At 42.1% G+C, this 20,218-nt stretch overlaps 1 protein-coding gene across 3 annotated transcripts; it reads left to right on the forward strand.

The window, feature by feature from the left end:
• The first annotated feature begins 4,404 nt into the window (after positions 1–4,404).
• Positions 4,405–20,053, forward strand: SEC61A2 (SEC61 translocon subunit alpha 2). Of its 3 annotated transcripts, XM_042872606.1 has the most exons (13): positions 4,456–4,472; positions 6,167–6,234; positions 8,940–9,080; positions 9,982–10,047; positions 11,741–11,819; positions 13,873–14,004; positions 14,152–14,261; positions 14,859–15,012; positions 15,903–16,063; positions 17,401–17,598; positions 17,824–18,015; positions 18,170–18,246; positions 18,955–20,053. In XM_042872606.1, exons 5-13 carry the CDS (start codon positions 11,759–11,761, stop codon positions 19,139–19,141), a joined length of 1,272 nt encoding a protein of 423 aa, XP_042728540.1. In that variant the 5' UTR covers positions 4,456–4,472; positions 6,167–6,234; positions 8,940–9,080; positions 9,982–10,047; positions 11,741–11,758; the 3' UTR covers positions 19,142–20,053. The 3 variants fall into 3 exon arrangements, with proteins under 3 accessions (XP_042728539.1, XP_042728540.1, XP_042728541.1); XM_042872605.1 differs by lacking the exon at positions 8,940–9,080 and having other exon boundaries at positions 4,405–4,472; XM_042872607.1 differs by lacking the exon at positions 4,456–4,472 and having other exon boundaries at positions 6,168–6,234; positions 9,001–9,080.
• The last annotated feature ends 165 nt before the right edge of the window (positions 20,054–20,218 follow it).

A 20,218-nucleotide genomic window follows, 5' to 3' on the forward strand; every position in this document is an offset into this window, starting at 1 on the left:
GATAGCAACAGATAAAAGACCATAACATTGAACTTAATCAGGAGAATAATGAAGATAGATGGCAAAAGGAAGTGAAAGCTGCCTGGACCAGTCCCCTTCCTGCTGTCCTGAGGCAGCTCGCCCATCACCAAAGAGTTTTTCCCTTTTCTAATCTTGTTGGCAGTGTGAAATGAGCACCTTCCCTACTTATTTGGGAGCGTGCTTGAATAAACCAAACCCACCGTGCACAAAAGCCTTTTAGGAAGAAGCAAGTGGGATTTAACCAAGTACAGCACTCCTACATGAAAAACAGTGTTACATTAGGAGTGCAGGCACAGTTTGCATTTACCTGGTGGAACGGCTTCCAAAAGCTGCTCTGAAGGACTGTCCTACCCTAACTGACTTGCACATTAATTCATTAACTCTATGTGACCCATAAACAACCTCTGTAATCTCTGTGTTGTTGTCTGTTTCACGTAACTTCTTCAGCACATCCCTCCTGACATGAAGTCATGTTTCTTCCACTTTATTCTGGCAAACTGCACAACTTTTTAGGCTTTATGTAGTCAAGATGTATTCTGGTTTAAAATTCTGCTCAGAGATTTCCAGGGATTTCTTACTATGGTTCCTGAGCAGTATGCTTTTCTGTGTAGAAATCACTTGCGTATTGTATCTGGAGCTCTGCCTCTCCTTTACTCCTTATTGTTTTTATCCTTTAATATCATCTACTAGCAGCTGTACTTTCACAGGGTTGTGGTTGCATTTTGTCTAGATAAGGGAAAATACTTGGGGTATATTCTTTGGTTTCTCAGAGACCTTGCCCAAAAGAGCAATTGTTTGCTTGGTACTTTTTGTATAATTTACTTCTCAATACTCTGCTCACAAAGAACTTCAGTATCAGCAAGCAGAAAAAATGAGGCAGAAAAGCAACACTGCTTTGGCTGCAGCTGTAGCTAGGAAAGTTTTATGGCACAGTCATCAGCTTTGACTCCAAACTGACAATAACATTAAAAAAAAAAAGACATTTCTCACTGTGACAATACACAAGGGCAGAACAGACCCAGCATTTTGCACGTTGCCTGAACCTGACCCCGTTATACACCGCCCACACAGAGGTAATGCAGGTTGTTTTAACCAAGTAAAGGATGGCTGAGTGTTCAGAGTCTGTTTTACTCTGCCTTTGGGAGCACTGTTACTGTAGTGCTGCTTGGCTAAATGCCCCCAGCCCAACATTGCTGTGCTGGAGTAGGGAAGGAACAGCTTTGGCTCCACTCTTAGGTCTTGCTGGTGTAGAATTATCTGCAGAATACTGCTGTTTTGTGATGGCTAACAGCTACCAGGAGCAACACAAAGCCTGTGCTGAGTTAGACATTAACACAGCTCCCCTACTGATTTTGGATATACACAAGGCTGTTTTCCTCCTGTGTGCTGTACTCAGCTCTGCATGCAGACTTGGCTCACCTTGGACAAGTGCTGGTTTGCTTTTGCAATTCTGGGACTAGCTGCCTTTAGGGGGCCCTTGTTCATACTGATACCTGCCCCTCCAAAATGCTGGGCAGTGAAGGAAGCTCTTGCATTTACACCTGATAGATCACTCATGCAACTTCTGCAGTGATAATATTGGTAAACTTATCTTGCAGTGGCTTAGCTGGGAACGTGCCCTATAGCAGTGAATTTGTAAATCTGCACACTGTACTAAAAAAAAATATTGAGTGAATAATTGAAAAAGAATGGGTTGGGAAAGGGAAAAAAAGGGGAAAGGAAGGCAAAGGAGAAACCTGTGTTACCAGTAGCTCCTGTAAAGCAGTCAGAGGAAAATGATATACTCAATTTAAAATAATTGCAGAAAAGAGGGGCAGAAATCTTGAAAGCTTCAGATGAGGGTGCTGCTTGACAGTGGGAACAAGTTCCCTGTGCAGGACATGCAATTCAGGGAAGTGCTAAATAAAATGGTATGCAAGTTGGGTGAGTGGTAACAGAGTAGGGCCCAGTCCTTGGGCAAGAGAAATTTGTGGGTTATTAAAGCAGAAATGAAGCTCTGTATGTTAGTACAAAAAGCTAACTAGAAAGAGAGGAAGTGTTACAGCTCTTGTGCATTGTGGCACATGGAATGAAATGCAGAGGTAATGACTGAGAAGTTAAGGACGTGTTCAGGATTTTTAGCTGGAAGTGCAAGACTGGAAGGAAAAATAAAGACATCAAGGGAAAGAGATGTTAGGTTGAGCAGCTCACTGAAGGCAGCAGTGACTTGGTTAAAGGAAGAAAAATATGTTAGAACAAATATTTTAGTAATAGTGATATTATTTTATGAGTTAAACAAGACTAGTCTTAATTTTGAAGCCTTAAAGTTTTGAATGCCATAGTAAATATTAACTTGGAATGAGCAAAGAAAACTGTTTTTTTTAAAAAAACTTCAATAATTGGTGACCCACTCACAGATGATGCTGTAATACTGCCTCAATGGTGCACCTGTGTTAGGATAGATTGAAGGAGCCTCCTGGCTCTTTTATCAGCCTTCAGATAAAATGGACCAGTAATCTGTATGTGTCTAGGTTTGCTAAGAGCGAGCCAGTCAGCTGGAACTGGTAAGTACAGCTAAAAATCTGGACCCATATTAATTGCAAGAAACTTCCTGAAACTCATTCATGAGTCTGGGCAACTCATTCCAGTGCCTCTCTATCTCATTTGTAAAAAATGTCTTCCTTTTATCCAATCTAAATCTCTCCTTTTATAGTTTGAATCAATTTCCCTTTATCCTATCACAACAGATCGTGCTAAAGAGTCTGTCCTTTCTTAGAGTCCCCCTTTCAATACTGAAAGGCTTCTATCATGTCTCCCCAGAGCCTTCTCTTTTCCAGGCTGAACATCCCCACATCTCTGTGTGTTCTTGTAGGGAAAGTGTTCCATTCCATGGACCAATTCTGTGGCAATCAGCTCTAACAGGTCCATGTTTCTCCTGTACTGAGGACTCCACATTTGGATGCAGTACTCCAGGTGAGGTCTCACCAGCTCAGGGCAGAGGGGCAGGATCACCTCCCTCGCCCTGCTGACCCACAGTTCTTTTGATGCAGCCCAGGATACAGTTGGCTTTCTGGGCTGTGAGGAAACATTGCTGCTTATGTCAAGCTTCCTGTCCACCAGTAGCCCAAGTCATTTTCGGCAGGGCTGTGCTCCGTCCTTACATCCCCCAGCTCATACAGACAGTAAGGGTTGCTGTGATTCAGGTGCAAGACATTGGACTTGGATTTGTTGAACCTTATGAGGTTCACCTGGTCCCACCTCTCAAGACTGTCTAGGTCTCTCTGAGTGCTATCCCACTGCTCAGGCATGTCACTCACAAACTTGTTGAGAGTGCCCTTGATCCCACTGTTGATGTCACTGATGAAGACACTGAACAGCATCGGTTCCCGTACTGATCCCTAAGGGACACCACTCTTACTGGTGAGGCATCTCGAGGTGAGATGTAAGGCCAATTACTGGTGGCATGAGAGGTGATTGTTGTCTGTACTCAGCGCTGGTGAAGGTGCACCTCCGGTACTGTGCTCAATTTTAGGTGCCTCACCATGTGAAAGACACTGGGGCACTGGAGCGTGTCCAGAGGAGGGCAATGAAGCTGTGAGGGGTCTGGAGCCCAAATCTTCAGGGGTGTGACAGAGGAAACAGGGATTGTTCAGTGTGGAGAAGAGGAGGCTCAGAAGAGGTCTTATTGCTCTCTACAACTGCCTGAAAGGAGGTCGTGGTGAGGGGGGGCCGGCCTTTGCTCCTAGGTATCAGTAGTAGGATGAGAGGCTATTGCTTCAAGTTGTGCCAGGGGAGATTCAGGTTGGATATTGGAACAATTTCTTCCCGGGATGAGTGGTGAGGCATTGGACAGGCTGCCCAGGAATGTGGTGGAGTCACTGCGCCTGAAGATGCTCAAGAAAAGGATGGATGTGGCAATGAGGGACGTGGGGTAGGGGGGACATTGGCGGTAGTGGACGGTTGGACTCAGCGTTCTTGGAGCTTTCTTCCAGCCTTTCTGATTCTAGGATTCTATGACTGTGATTCACAGGCACAGCGGGGGTGGGTTGGGGTTGGACTGGATGATCTTGGAGTTCTTTCAAACTGTTCATGCTGTTGTCATTTATCAGAAAACTCAGGAAACTACAGGTGAGCCTAACTGCCATGGGGTAACTCGGGAGCACTTGTGAAATTACGACTATACAAACTGGATGAAAAAAAGCCTTGTTTAAGCGATTTCAGCTGAGGGAAGCCATTGAATAAAACCGTTCAGAGCGACGGTGACAACGCGTCGCCGAAACGGAATTGTCGCGGACTTCCACCCAGCCCAGGGAGCGGCGGCACGGCGGCAGGCACCGGGCAGAGGCGGCCGCAGCGACGCCTGCGCGGGCTTCTGCGCGCCGCGTCACGTGACGGCGGCGGAGGGAACGCGGTGGGGGAGGGGAGCGGCGCTGACAGCGGTGAGGCAGCGGCCGGCCCCGCCGCCATGGGCAGTGAGTACGGCAGCGCGGGCGGCCGCAGCGAGGGGAGGACGCGGCCCGGAGGGGGCGGTGGGGGAGCGAAGGGCGGCGAGGCGGCCACCTCACGGCTCGGCGGCGGGTCGCGTCCAGCTTCTCGGGTCGGACGTGGCGCCTTGGCCGGCTCCTGCGGGACACGGGGAGCCGTGTGAGGGGCGGTCGGTGCGGGAGGAGCCGGGCGCGGCGGTGTGCGCGGGGATCGACGCGGCGTTTCCACACGCGGCGCGGTGCGGGGCGCGGATCTGTGAGGGGAACCGCGGCTGGCGGCTGTGGAGAGCCGCGCGTAGCGGGCTGGGAGCGCTGCGGGAGGTTTGGCAGGGAAACCGCCCGCCCCGTGCTTCGGGTTGTTGGGGTTTTCGTAGCAAAGAGCCGAGGCTGCTGAGTCGTGCCGCGGTTTTAACGGAGAAACTGCGGAGGGAGTTGTAGAAGTTAAATCCCGAAAACTTCGGTCGGAATACGTGTTGCAGCGATTTGAAGGTATCTGAAGATATGTCAGTGGTTTTTTTTTCCCGTCATCGAAATAGATGCGTAATGCCTATTATTTCCTAGGTAGGTGCATCCATTGCTTCTGTGCTTGACAGAAGCGCTGGGTCGGGTATTTTTAGGTGGGGTGTGATTCAGTTCACTGCTGCATCGCAGGTGATTCCGGCCATGGAACAAAGGCTGGGCCAATCTCTTGAAAATTCTTTTCCACGTTTCCAGGCTTGAAAAGTGAGATGCTAATGAGTTGTAACAAGGCTGCGTGCAAGGCGTTGCATTTGGGTCGGACAGTTCCAGTCAGGGGTACAGAGCAGAAGAACTCATTGAGAGCAGCTCTGTGGAGTTGGGTTTGGGGTTCAGGTGGATGAGAAGGTGGATGTGAGCCAGCGGAGTGCTCTTGCAGCCCAGAAGGCCAACTGTATTCTGGGCTGCAGCAGAAGAGAGGTGATAGCAGGAAGAGGGAGGGGATTGTCCCCCTCTGCTCTGCCCTTCTGAGGCTCCACCTGCAGTGCTGCATCCAGGTCTGGACCTCAGGAAAGGTGTGGAGCTTTTGGAACAGGTCCATAGGAGGGCAGACAAAGATGTTCAGAGGGCTGAACATCTTCTGTCAAGAATGGCTGAGGAAGCTTGGGTTGTTCTGCTTGGAGAAGGCTCGGGGGAGACCTGGTAGCCTTCTGGTACATAAAGGGAGCTTATAAGCAGAAGGGAGATAAAATTTCTATACAGTCTGGTAGTGATAGGACTGAGGATTTGAATTAAAAGAGGAGAGATTTAGTTCAGATGTTGGGGGAAATTTTTCACTCAGAGGTGAGGCACTGGCACAGGCTGTCCAAAGAGGCTGTGGATGCCCCATCCCTGGAGGTGTGCAGGGCCAGGCTGGATGGGGCCATGGGCAGCCTGGTCTGGTGGGTGACAACCCTGCCTGTGGCAGAGGCCTGGAACTGGATGATCTTTGAGGTCCCTTCCAAGCTAAGTCATTTGTGCTTCATGTTCATTTTTCACTTCCTTCAAGAAATGCATTACTTCTCACATGTTCAGTTAATGAGTGTTGATGAAGTAATTCACCTGTAGTGTTCTTACGCTTTATTTTTTTCCTTAGAAGTTATATGAAGCATGAAGCTTTATAAATCATACAAGTTCAGTAGAATATTTTCTTCTTACTCCTTTTTTGTTCATTTTTTCTACAACAGTTAAATTTTTAGAAGTTATTAAGCCATTCTGTGCAGTTTTACCTGAAATCCAGAAGCCAGAAAGAAAGGTGAGTGCTACATTGTGTTTTTACCTTAATGTGTTCTCAGATAAGAGAATAATGCGTTCAACTCCACACCACAGTACAAATGCAGATAGTGGGCCCTAACGTAGGGCATATCCTTTGGGAGAAAGGAAATCCACATTAAGGCAAAAGATGATCATCATAATGAATTCCTGACAGCCTTCTGGCAAATCAAATTCTTCCATATGCTAACGGTACTAACTCAGTTTGGTTTTTAAATGTCTTATCTCTGGACTGAATTTATTGTATTCAGTTCCTTACAACTACATCGATGTTAACATACCACAACGGAATTTTCAGGCTGTTTTTCCTGTGGATTTTTTCCCTCAAAATAGTTTTTCCTCCAAAGCCGTTTTTCCACTTGATGAGGTGGTTTGTGATAAGGTTCACATAACCTACTAGCTGTGATGCTTCTCTCTGTTCTGAGACCAATGGAATGAGTTCATTTACATCTGACCTATCCCTGTAGCCCTAGAACCCATTTCTTTGCCTGTTTTCTAGATCAAAAATAGTTAATTTCTGTAGATAGGAAGAGACTGTCCCTGTCAAAAATAATAATAATAGTGAAAATAAGCTTTTTTACTAATACTCAAACAGTCATGTATCACCTAGCTGACAAAGATTCGAATTAGAGTAGCTAATTTATGGAATTTTCATGCCAGCCACACCAGAAAATAAGAGGCAAATACTGATTTTTATTGTTAGAAAGAAATCCACACCTGTGAGCATGGTACCGTCCTGGAGAATACTCTCACACTGTTGACTGATTCCTGAGGGTTAGGTCTGGATGCAGAGATAATTTTTCTGGTAGCCACGTGCTGGCTTGAATGGAAAAGATATGGTAAAAACTGCAGATTGTCCCCCTCTGGGACTTATTTCTAAGAAGGTTGATCCCTTCGCTCTTTGCCTTATCTGCCATTCCAAGCTGTCTTTCCCTCTCGGGACAGATTTTCAGGCAAGTGATACCACTCAGACAAAGGCTTCTTGAGTCTCCAGAGCCAGACCTCGTGCAAAGATTGGGATGCACCTGATCGAGTGGAAGATAACCCACTGTGTTTCTGCAGCTTTCAACTTCAGTACAATCTTCTTGTGTTTGTTTATGGCATATTTTTGAATGAGTTTGTTACATCCATCTGTCCCATTTCTTGTATTGAAGTGGGGTTGATGAGACAGCTGAGACAAATCTACAGATACTGAAGTTTCTGTAAAGCTCTGCAACAATTGTGATTTTCTCTTGGTTTCTTCCTTTCTCTGAGGAAGGAAAGAATAGGGGGAGAGACATGGTTTGTTGGCGTCCTCCATCAGCTGGTGAAGGATGCCCAGAGCAGTTGTTGTCCTTGCTACTTGGGTCATTTTGTCTCTTTTGCTATCTAGGTCACTGGCTAAGCAGTGATTGTCTGTTGCCAGCTTTGTACAAATTTGAAGTGAAGGATATACTTGGGAACGTCCTTCCCAAGACTGAAGAGTATTTTGACCATTTTACTTAATGTTCCTTGCTTATGTATAGTCTATCAAGCGACTTAGGCTGTTCTGTTTAACAAGTCTTTTGTATTTATTGTTTTCTTGCAAGCTGTCACTGGCAGGCATCATTAGTAATTATTTTAGTGGGCTGGTTAAGGCTGGGACAAGAAACAAAGATAACAAACTAGAAAAAAAAATCTCTAAGCTTAAGTTCAGTGATTGTTGATTGTGCAGAGAGCACAAGGTTTTCATGCAGGTGGGCTCCCATTGGACCTTTTCCCATTATTTTTGATGAAGGAAGTGGGCTTTTTCTGTCACTAGGGAGTGTTGCTTTTGTCATTTGGAGATGTTGGCTGACAGAAGCAAGTGCTGCTTTTTTGTAGTTGTTATGTTTGTTCATGCTGCACGCACAGATCTCTCAGCTACTTCACAGACATGAAGTAGAACACAGTGTACAGAACACCAGGATGATGGGGCTCACGTCCATTTATCTTTATGAGCTGTAAGTGAGAAAAATACCAAAAGAAGAAAATGTCCAGTAGGATCTGATCAGACGGTGAAATGCACACTTTTTGTGCTCGTTGTTGTTTGTGGCTGGAATGTTTTGGTACCAGTTGGTATTTTGCTGCTTTTTGCATATGGATTCGAGTGCCTCCTTTTTCTTTTCTCTTTTTTGTTTCTTTGAATCACAGAGACCGTTCCCTCTGAACCAAGTGTGATTTGGGTGTTGCAGGATTTCTCTAAGGCTCACTTTAATTGACTTGAGGGCCAGGGTAGTTGAGGAGACTGATACCCCAGAAGCCAACGTTAAGCTTTGGGCTGCAGAAACTGTTCTGCTCAACATTTTTCTTTTTTAAAGTCTGCACTTTAAATCTGAACAATGAAATTGAAACAGCGCTTGGCAAAGTGGGTCAGCACTTCATAAAATCTAAGACAAGACGCTGGATTTATTTGCTGCTGTCACTTTTTCTTTTTTTAACTTTATACTGTATGTATTTTTAGCATCTGGCCTCTTTTAGAAGTGAGTCTGTATCAGTAAATACATTAAATTACTGGAACTACTTTGCCTCAAATTAAGTGTATGCTTTCACTTACAAAGTTGCAGACTAATTCTGAATTCCTTTTGTCTGGGGAGTTGTCCTGCTGCCTCAGTTTACAGATTCTTGTTTGTGGGTGTTCAGGGCCTATAAAACTAGCCACTAACCTTTTCTCTTGTTACTTCTCTACAGGCAGCATCAGTGGTTGGAAGCAGAAATGTGTTACTTACACTGTATCTGTTTTGTGTGTCAGTTCATGTCTCATTTTAGTAGCTGCTGTGCTCTTGTCTGCAGTGAACACACATCCCAGTGTTTACAGTCCGTGGAGGAGAGGTGGGAACTTGGACGTAGCACTGCAACAGGGCTCTCTCTTGGTCTCTTCCAGTGCTTTTCTTTCTGTCTCAGGCTTTCAGTACTTTTCTCTTTTCTCTCTTTCAAATTTAAACCTCATGGTTCTTCTTTTGTGGAACTAGTTGCAGCATTCTGCCTCAAATCATGGACTCGTATCATAGAATCATAGAGTGGTTTGTGTGTTGTGACCACGGGGATCTCTTAATGTACTACTGACTGATGATCATTGATCTGTCCATCTTGTAAAAGTAATACCTAATGTACATCCATAGAAATACTTTGGAGGGGGAAAAAGCCTCTAAAATTTGTAGTCTGTTTCCATTAACATAATGGTGAATCTAAACTTCCTGCAACAACTTTTGAAGAACTTCTTTCACTGCTCTGATTTCTAATCCAAAACTCATGGTTCTTCTGTTTTTTAATCACTTGCCTTTAGCAGTTAAGTCTCTAAAAACTTTACAGCACTTGAGCAACTCGAGCCTTAAAAAACAGTGCTGTCAATCTGTTGAAGCCTAGAGATAAAATCACAGCAGATAAGGATTTTTACATTAGTATTTCATGTTTGTTCTGATATGTCCACATTTAGCTATGCTGTTGTTTTTTGGTAAATATTCACTGTGTTAGGATACTATATATAAAACGTGTTCTACTGTCTGAGTGTCAGGCACACTGCCAGATCCCATGCAATCTGTCTTTGAGCCCATGGCTGTCACTCTAAAAAATCTGAAATGATATTAAAAATAATTCCTGATGAGAAATGTTGCCATCTGGCTCAGTATCTTTCACATTTAGTTCCAAACAATACAGCATCTAGCTCTAGTGTGAAGTAGAGTGAAAATACCGAATGCAATTAACTCAATAATATCTATAATTGGTTCTGTAGATCCAGTTCAGAGAGAAGGTGCTATGGACAGCCATCACTCTCTTCATTTTCTTAGTATGCTGTCAGGTACGTATGGATGTATTCCGTGTTTCAGAAAGGGTGTGTTCTGTATGTAAAATGCAGAACGTGTGAGAATTTCTCATTTCGTGTTGATCTGCTTTCAGTTTTGTGTTTTAATTGCTAATGAATGAAGACTGTGTATGCAAAATAGTCTTTATTATTCATGTATATGTTTTCAGAAATTAATACGTTGCTGTTATGATGTGAGCTGTCCTATGAAACAGTGACACTGACTGCAGGATAAACAGCAAAGCAAATATTCATTGAGTAGCCCAAGCAAGCTGAGCAGTTTTATGCATTCTTTAGCCTCTGTTCATAGCTAAATTTGAACTTCAGCTTTGAAGTTCACTGCTTTGAACAATCAGTAATGAGATTGAACAGAAATGACTTTTTTTACCTGATCCTTCTTGAACGAGCTAAAAGATTGCAGAGATTGTGGGAAGATGTTTGTCCTGAGGTGTTTAAGTTCACATTTAGAATGTGACTTTTTGAATATATTGATGAGGATACTACCTGCCCCCAAGGTCTTTGTAAAAGTTTATGGTTGCATTCATCCATAGTTGCAGGAGTTCCTGGAAACTAGGGTTATAAACACATAGTTTGTTTGTTGAATATTCAGATACTGCAGAAACTGAAAGTCCATGCATTACTTTATTTATTTTAGCACTTTTAGACCCTCCAGACCCTTTAAAATGAAGCAGGCATCTTCAACCTTAGGCATTTTATGTTCTATTTTACTTATTTATTGACTTGAACTTAGCCATTGCAGTCAGATTCTGTAGCAGCAGTTTAATAATTTGTATGTTTACGACATTGAAGGGCTGTTAAAGGCCCAAACCTGTCTGTTTTTCAACAGAGGATGTGGGAATGATACCAGAGATAGAAGAGTGTGGATTTTATTTGTGTTTCTTAGCTGCTAGATATATGCATAATTAAGGATTTGAATCTGTACAAAAGATGATGGTAGCTAATTGAAAATAGTTAGCATAATAGCAGAGTTTTCAGGAAATAATCTAGAGGATTGCCTGGGCCTTCTTTTGTGATTGAGTTTTAAAGAACTCAAAGTCCTTCAGTGCTGACATAATGTCTCTTTTCAGTATAAACTTGGCCGACTTGTACAGCTCCATATAGGATGCTTTAAAACATTCCCAGCTGTAGAGTTGGTATTCAGAGTTGATGGAGGAAAATATTTATGTTGGAATTTATGCTTCATCTTTAATTTGTTCTACAAAGGAATTTTGTATAGGGCTGTTTAAAATCAAAACAAAACAACCCTGCTTTCTTATGTCTTCTCAAAGATGTGTGGCTACAGTTTGTTCTACTGCAAAAATTGTGGTGAAATAAGTACTGGAGTATCAGTGTTTCATAAGCAGTGGAATATCATGGTGAGGAGGTGCTCTGTTCTCTTAATCATTTTTGGTATCTGACCTATTTATTTTGTGTTTCTTTCCTTGGATATTTCCAGGGCTGAGGTACTCTATGGCTGCTTATGGCAACCACTTACATCTTCATCTGCAGTAATCTGGCCAGTGCTTGTCACTTAACACTGTTGTGTGGTCTTGTTCAATTTAAAAACCAGAAGATGGTTGGCTTTCATTATACTGAACAGTGTAGCAGTTGAATCATTACGAGTTAAGGTTCTTAGATTAATGTAAGCTCTCTTCATATATCTGTTTAATATTGCTCTGTGCTTTGGCAGATACCTTTATTTGGAATCATGTCATCAGATTCAGCAGATCCTTTCTACTGGATGCGAGTCATTCTTGCATCAAACAGAGGTTAGTAAATTCTTTCTTTTCTTTTTATGGGAACAAACAGACTGAGGAAAAATGATTGGGTGTAAAATTTCACAAAGCCCAGCTGTCGTGTTGAAACACCGTGATGTGATGTGATGTGATGTGATGTGATGTGATGTGATGTGATGAATGATACCTGAGGTGGATTTTGTCTTAGGAATGGAAGTGCCTTTGATGCTCAAATGAGATGTATCTTGATTCTCAACTTCCAGGCTGGTTCTGTATCCTACTGTAAAGCAATCTTTTTCTGATTATATGTGAAACATTGGGTCTTTTCTCCTCTTAATTATGAAGGAAAATACTTTGTGTGTGCAAGTTGGTTATACCTCATAACACTTCTGCAGCATTACAGGTAGTAATTGTGGTAGTAATTATGTAGGTTGGAAAGCTAAGGGCAGAAGTGATTCAGCTTACTTTGTAGCAAACCCGAAGTAGTTTACTGTAGAAAAGACAAATGGAGCCCAAAATAATGTGTAAAAGTATTAAACTAATGCTGGAAGTCAGGATTTTAAGATTCCATGACTTGTCTTGCATGACTCTAAGTAAGGTTACTGACCTCATCTGTACCTTGGCAAAGTGGCTGGAAGTGAGAGAAGCAATGGGACCTGTAATGTGAAGGAACTGTTTAGGAAAGGCAAATGTCACAGCAGTGAAGATAATTACATTACATTGCACCAAGCAGTGGCACAGGTTGCCAGCAGCAGTTTCTGAGCAAATTGCTCAGTGTGTGCAGGAAAAGGGAATTAAAGCATGATACTTCCTGCAGAGGAGGAGTCCCTTTAAATTGAATGTGAGGGTAGATGAGCTTCTTGTCTGATTATCTGTTATATACCATTTCTGCTTCCTTTGACCTTTCACACAGCCAGGTCGGCCATGCTTCCCCTTTCACTGGTTCTTCTTGACACTTTGCAAGTCTCTTGTGGCTAAATACTGTTTTCTTAATAATAATCATGGTCATTTTAGGATGGAACACTGCTGTGCTACAGGTGAGAGCAGAATGGCTCTTAAGTTCGCAGAGTTCTAAGGAATTTTGTATTGATTCTCATTTTTATCTCTCTGATGAGTATTGTGACAATGTCAGAATAAAATGCGTTTATGAATGAATTTAATTGCTTTGGGTAAATTCAGTTCTGCTCTCATACCACTTTATAGTATAATTCAAGCAGATATCAGTAGTTAAACAACATCTTGCAGAGAATATATCTGCATAGAACACGTGGTGGTGGTTCTGTTGTTGCACGTGGAGTGCTTGATGCCCAGCTGTTATTACATTGAATGAAAGGCTGGGGGAAAAAGAAGGCAGGTTTTCTGGAAAATGAACCTGTGTGCTGCAGAAGTAATGTTTTATGAAGTTGTGTCTTCCTGCTGTATGCATTTGAAAGTTGTTAGCTTGGTGAACATTGTGTCAGTAGGTGAGATGGCAGAGTAGAACGTCTTAACGATGTGTTTGTTTCATTAAGTCCTAAACTTCAGTGCTCTCATCTATAGAGTTTGTGGTTTGGAGATTGGTGTTACCAAGCACTGGATCTGCAGCATCTTGTGGTCTTCACAATTAAACTGAACAAAATATGGGAGTTGAAGCAGTAGAAGATGCTTCTGGTAGAGGTTTCTTGGTACGGTACGCCAAAAAGCTGACTGTGTAAAGCACTGAGGTTCTGTGTGTGCTTACCTGCAGTGCCCACATTGTACCACAAAGGTACATACAGTGAAAAGCCACCTTGGTTTGCCTTAGATATCACAGATTTTTACACAGCCCCCTTCTGTGAGCTGATAATGGGCTTTGTTGAGTATGCCTGTACTGAAATATACATTTCAAAAGCTGTGAAAAACGTTCTTTAGCTAAAATCTTTTAACAGGCCTAATAATCCTTTAGGAATCAGAGAATCAAAGAATGGCCCGGGTTGAAAAGGACCACAGTGATCATCTAGTTTCAATCCCCTGCTGTATGCAGGGTCGCCATCCACCAGACCAGGCTGCCCAGAGCCACATCCAGCCTGGAAGATCTTTAATTGCATTTGTATTTTCTTCCTGGTAGGTACGTTGATGGAATTGGGTATCTCTCCCATTGTGACCTCTGGTTTGATCATGCAGCTGCTAGCTGGAGCAAAGATCATTGAAGTCGGTGATACACCGAAAGACAGAGCCTTGTTCAATGGAGCTCAGAAACGTAAGCACTGTTCTGATTCAAGTTATTGAACACAGTTTTATTCAGGGGAAACCAGTCCGCTTCAGAGACACGGAGCGTGAATTTCTTTGATAGGTGAATTCAGGAAATTTGTCATTTAATAAAGATTTTCTTCTTGTCCTGTTGCAGTATTTGGGATGATTATTACCATTGGGCAAGCCATTGTCTATGTTATGACTGGAATGTATGGAGATCCTGCTGAAATGGGTGCTGGCATTTGCCTTCTCATTATAATTCAGGTTTGTAGTGAGCTATTCTTTGTGTAATTAAAACTGATTAGATGTAGTATGGTTGGAAGGAAAAAATCCTTCTGTGTTCTGGTTGCCTTTAATTTATTTTAATGCTGCGAAGCAACATCCTTCATATCTATCTGTCTACATATGAGAAATTCTAAATCTTCCTTAAAGGAAGAGAAAGTTGGGATAATTAGTATCATAAATATTTCAGATAGGGAGTAGCTGCTTCATTTCAAATATGGGAATTTTGCAAGCAGTAGCTGCTGTTCGGTGCCACAGAGGACTTCTCACTAAAGGCTCTAAATTCAACTTTGAGGCATTATCCTGTAGAGCAAATCAGTAAATGCACAAATGTAAACACTTCAAAAGAAATAAATACTTACTGTGTAATCTGTTTGCTTGCACCAGTGTTGAAAAGTCGGAGAGGTTTTTGGCAGGTGTGATGTGCATGTGAGGGGGCAGAAATCTGGATGAATGATACTTCAATTTAAAACTTAATGAGCTCTCTCCAGCATGATGAAAATACTGAAACGAGATTAATATGCAATTCCTGACTTGATTTATTCTTGTTTCTGCTCAGTTCTTTTTCTTTTCCCGCAGCTATTTGTTGCTGGCTTGATTGTGCTGCTGTTAGATGAGTTGCTACAGAAAGGTTATGGGTTGGGATCTGGTATTTCCCTCTTTATTGCTACCAATATCTGTGAAACCATTGTCTGGAAGGCGTTTAGTCCCACTACCATCAACACTGGCAGAGGTACCTGTGCTATTACAATTAGTTATGATGTGTTTCTGTGGATGTCTGCTGTGTGTACACTGATCAGGTGTGCATCAAATGGATTTTGAAAAGATGTTTTAGTGTGTGATGGTTAGCTTCTAAAATCCATTGTCTAACATTGAAGAGGGAAACGTTGTTTAACTCACACAAAGGTAAATTACCTGCATGTTTGCTTTTGTTGATTTGAATTGCAGTAGCTAAAATGGGAGCTACAGCCCCTTGATGGAAAACTTCTGATTTCCAAACTGAAATAACCTTGTTTTAGCACACCTCAATCTGTAGAAATTGGGGTGTTTAAATTCTGTTTGTTTGGGGGAGCTCTTTATAACCCAGCTGTTTTTGTGGCTGTAGGTTACTGTTGCAGTTGGAGCTTCCCAGTTACTTTAAGGTTGATTGTTCCTTCAGGGGCTGCCATTCCTCAGCCAATGTTTGGTTGTGCTGAGACTGTAGCTAAGATAAGCCAAGCTAAGATGCATCCTGTGTTTGCATCCTGAAGTTAACTCATTTAATGCATGTGTCCTAAGCCAGGATTTTAGTTCGCTCTCATCATTACCAAACTTGGAGTTTTTCTGTCTGCTGTGGTTTTTTACTACTTTTTTGAAGTTATTTTTCTCCTCTTTAGTTTTCTTTTTTTTTTTTTTTTTTTTTTCTTCCTTCTGATCTTCCTCTTACACCCAGAAAAGACTCACAGCCTGCGAGTTAAGGCAGCACGCTGTGGTGATGCATCTGTAACAGGACGGACGTCGTGTTGCATCTTATTTTGTACCTGTCACTTTGAAAAAAATCCTGAAGAAAGATGTGATGGTCTTTTAAAAACTCTGTTATTAATTGACAGTTTCAAGTCTCTTCTGTTGTTCTGCTTTCTGCAGGAACAGAGTTTGAAGGTGCTGTGATTGCATTGTTTCATCTTCTGGCTACGCGAACCGACAAAGTCCGCGCCTTGCGGGAGGCTTTTTACCGACAGAATTTGCCCAACCTCATGAATTTGATTGCTACAGTGTTTGTATTTGCTGTAGTCATTTATTTTCAGGTAAAAAGAGAAATTTCTCATAGTAGCTGTGAAACTGTATTGGTAGAAGGGCATGGACTCCTGGTAATGTGGTCATTGCAAAAAGAAATCGCCAGAGTAGAATAAATGAAGTATCTGATCTTGAGATCTTGTTCTCAACTCTTTGAAAGGGTAGATAACTGCAGGACAAGGGGAAATGGTTTTAAGTTAAGGAGGGAAGATTCAGGTTGGATGTCAAGGAGAAGTTCTTTACAGAGAGAGTGGTGAGGTGCTGGAACAGGCTGCCCAGAGAGGTTTGGATGCCCCGTCCCTGGAGGTGTTCAAGGCCAGGTTGGATGGGGCCCTGGGCAGCCTGGTCTGGTATTAAATGGGGAGGTTGGTGGCCCTGCCTGTGGCAGGGGGGTTGGAGATCCATGATCCTTGAGGATCCTTGATCCCTTCCAACCCTTCTGTGATTCAGAGTAAGGAGCTCTTACTTATTCTTAATTTGAATAGTGTTTCTTCAGTAACATAACCCTGTGGCGTTGCAGCTGTTCAGTGTTATGGCCACACATACTTGTACTCAGGCAGTGATGTCATCTCACTTTCCACTAAACACCACACGCACTATTTGGGTATTTTTACTAAAAGTGGATTATGAAACTGCTCTGGTTCTATCATACAATTAATATACTTCATATTCGAAGTTGAGTTTAAAAAGAAAATACTACTTTTGAACAGAGCTGAAGAACCAAATACAGATTTGTTCTAGAAAACAAGTGTAATTAATGCATGGCTTTTTGTTCCCTTTTCCTCCTTGATTTTTCATTAGATCCTTAGCTGGGGTTTGTCTTTAAACTTGAGTATTTCCTAAAATGGACATTAAAGGAGACCTGCATATTGGACTGTAGTGTTTTGTTTGTGTATCTAACCATGCATCTTTAAAGCAGTTCAGACTGAGTGGAAGCAAAAAAACTTGAATTCTCTGGTTTTCAAATTTCTTGGGCATACTGGGATAGGAGCCTGCCCCAAAAAGGACTTAAGAGACGTGGCAGGTCTGCTGATACTTGTCAGTTAAGTTAAAAGCCATTACATAGTTTCATCAAACCAAATGTTATAAATTGTTTTTTTAGAGAAATGTTACTTACAAACCTTCTCTCTTATTTGCTATAGAAAGAATGTAAAACATCCAAGCAGTAACACTTACAAATCCTTAAAGTCTGTAGTTCAGTCTGTAGCAAGAAGCCTTGGGGCTTTACTGTCCCAGACTTTGCACTCCTTGTTTATCTAAAAAATATCCTCAGGAATAACTTGTAGACATACAAGGAAGCATTTCTTTCTCAGAAATGAATTTGGTGTATTTGTGTTCTTTCTTGTAGGGCTTTCGTGTTGATTTGCCCATCAAGTCTGCCCGGTACCGAGGGCAGTACAGTAGCTACCCGATCAAGCTCTTCTACACCTCCAACATTCCCATCATTCTGCAGTCTGCCTTAGTTTCAAACCTCTATGTTATTTCCCAGATGTTGTCTGTTCGTTTTAGTGGCAACTTCTTGGTGAACTTATTAGGACAGTGGGCAGTAAGTACCTTAATCACCTTTTTTAAAAAGAATATATAAGTATATATATGTTACTTTATTGTGAAACTCAAGTATTTAACCAGCGGAAGACTGGAGTACTTAATTTCTGACAATTGTATGGCAAAGTGGCTTTTGGAATGTTGATGAGGAATTCCTCTATAAATGCAGGATTAGAATGTGAGAGGTCCGTGAGAAACACCTGCTTGTCTTCTTCCTCTTCTGTAGGATGTGAGTGGCGGCGGCCCTGCTCGTTCTTACCCTGTTGGTGGTCTGTGCTACTACTTGTCCCCTCCAGAATCCATGGGTGCAATATTTGAGGATCCTGTCCATGTAATCGTTTATATAATTTTTATGTTGGGCTCCTGCGCTTTTTTCTCGAAGACTTGGATTGAAGTGTCTGGTTCATCAGCAAAAGATGTAGGTGTTCTGATAAATGTGCCTAATGACTGTATTTTCAAACACTGCCTCTGATTTAGAACTGACTGATCCTTACTGATCAGTTATTACTGTGACTAAGTATCAGATGACTGTGGAAGAACTGCAGCAATTTCATCAAATTATGTTTCTGCAGGTTGCCAAGCAACTCAAGGAACAGCAAATGGTGATGAGAGGCCACAGGGATACTTCAATGGTTCATGAGCTTAACAGGTAAGAAAATGCTGACTTTCAGCTGTGCTGCTCTACTGGGCAATGGAGAGTACTGGGAAGGTGTCAACGAGAACAAACGTTCTTGGAAAAATCTTGGAAAAATCTAGCTTGTTTCTGCTACAGATGTCAAGATATTGCTCTCATTAAGCTGTCTTTCTCTGGAATGCAAAAGGTGCATATAGGATTAATGAAGAGATTAACGTAGGGTGTCTTTTGCGTAAGCAGAATAACAAAGGAATTTGGGTTCAGTCTCTTCTCTGTTTTTAAAAGGAAGACACCATCACTTTTACAGGTGTCTAATTTACCATTACTGAGGTAAAACGATGCTGCAAAAGTGGGCTTTTGTTCAGTGTGCAAAGCCTGAAGATCTGCATCGCTAGGCAGATTTATGCCTCTGTATTTAAGCCAAATCTTAGTCTTGTGGAGGTTAAATAGCATGCATATATTTAAAAATAATAATAACAAATTGTTATCTCATGAATCAAAATCTTTACCAGTGATCAGTTGTTTATACAGCTTTCCTATCAGTGAATATTTATTTTAATTTCTGTGTTGTGCAAATGTGGTTTAGAAACTTTTAAGAGTTAATGGTAGAGTTGCAGCTGCAGAGCTAAGCTTGTCTCTAAATATCCTAGCTGGTTAACAGTAGATATGCTTCTGAACTCTTGTATGAAAATGCATGATCATGAATGTATGTTTTGGTTCCAGGTATATCCCTACAGCAGCTGCGTTTGGTGGTTTGTGCATTGGTGCCCTTTCAGTTCTGGCTGACTTTCTAGGAGCCATTGGGTCGGGCACTGGCATTCTGCTTGCAGTCACCATTATTTATCAGTATTTTGAAATATTTGTAAAAGAACAGGCAGAAGTTGGAGGAGTAGGAGCGTTATTTTTCTAGATGTCCAAACATTTCATGTTTGTGGGAAAGGGAAAGTATTTTGACAACATGAGTCATTTAGTCCAACGATGCTATTTTCTTTTTACTTGTTTTCAAGTGCTACATGTCCCATTGCTGTAATGGGCCTTGAGCAATGCCTGCGTGCAGCATCAGTACCAGCTGCCTTAAGAATAAAGTTTACATTATCTTGTTTGAGTATATCTAATGTTGCCTGTAATGCTGGAAACCAATTCATCTACCTTGCTGTTCAGACACTACAGTGAGATGGTAAAATGTATCAGTTTGGCGCTGGTAAACATTTTTGCATACAGCATAAAAATGTTAAATTTATTTCCCCATCCTTAATAGGAAAAAAATTAATCTGAGTTCAGAATGCCACGTGCCAGTGTTCTTGAAGGAGTTGATTTGTAGCCTGTACCTTAATTTTTTTTATACTTTTTTAACTTGTATTTTGCCATCATTGAACTCAGCACTCCCTTCTCCTTGGTGGTGTCCCCACCCAGTCGCCTGCCCCTCAGCTCCAAGGCTGGACAAGCAAACGTTTTACCAGAGACTGATACCCATCTCATCTGTGAACTGGTTTTGTGGTGGATTTGCTGCATTGCAAGGCCTGGGGCACATCAATTCCTTGCCCTGGGCTTCCTATGAGACAGCATGGTACTGCTGTCATGCTGCCAAGCCAGCCCCGTAGTTTTGTTTTAAACATGCATTTGTGAAGACTGTGCCACTGAAACTTCATGTCCACTTTGCTTTTGTGAGTCTAAAGAACAAAGCCTGGTTCCTAAAGCGGTGTTCATAGAAGGGAAGGGGGGAACGTGAAGTTCCTACTGAAAACTTATTTATGTTGTTGCACTTTACAGTGGCAACGTAACAAGTGTAAACATTAGACAATAAACTTATTTAATTAAGCTCTCTCCTGTGTCTTACCTGTGCAAGATCCATAATTCACATGCAGTGATTTCACACTCACTGTGTTAGTGAGGCCGGTCTGGAAGGCTTCTCTCCTGTTTATCCTTTCTCTTGAAGTATATTTAAGGCTGCTGAAAGTTGATCTGAATTTTAAAAAGTGATAATCTG

The sequence above is a fragment of the Lagopus leucura genome, unplaced genomic scaffold, assembly GCF_019238085.1.
Source record: "Lagopus leucura isolate 7727_CA_CO unplaced genomic scaffold, USGS_WTPT01 Super-Scaffold_100008, whole genome shotgun sequence".
Lineage (NCBI taxonomy): Eukaryota > Metazoa > Chordata > Aves > Galliformes > Phasianidae > Lagopus > Lagopus leucura.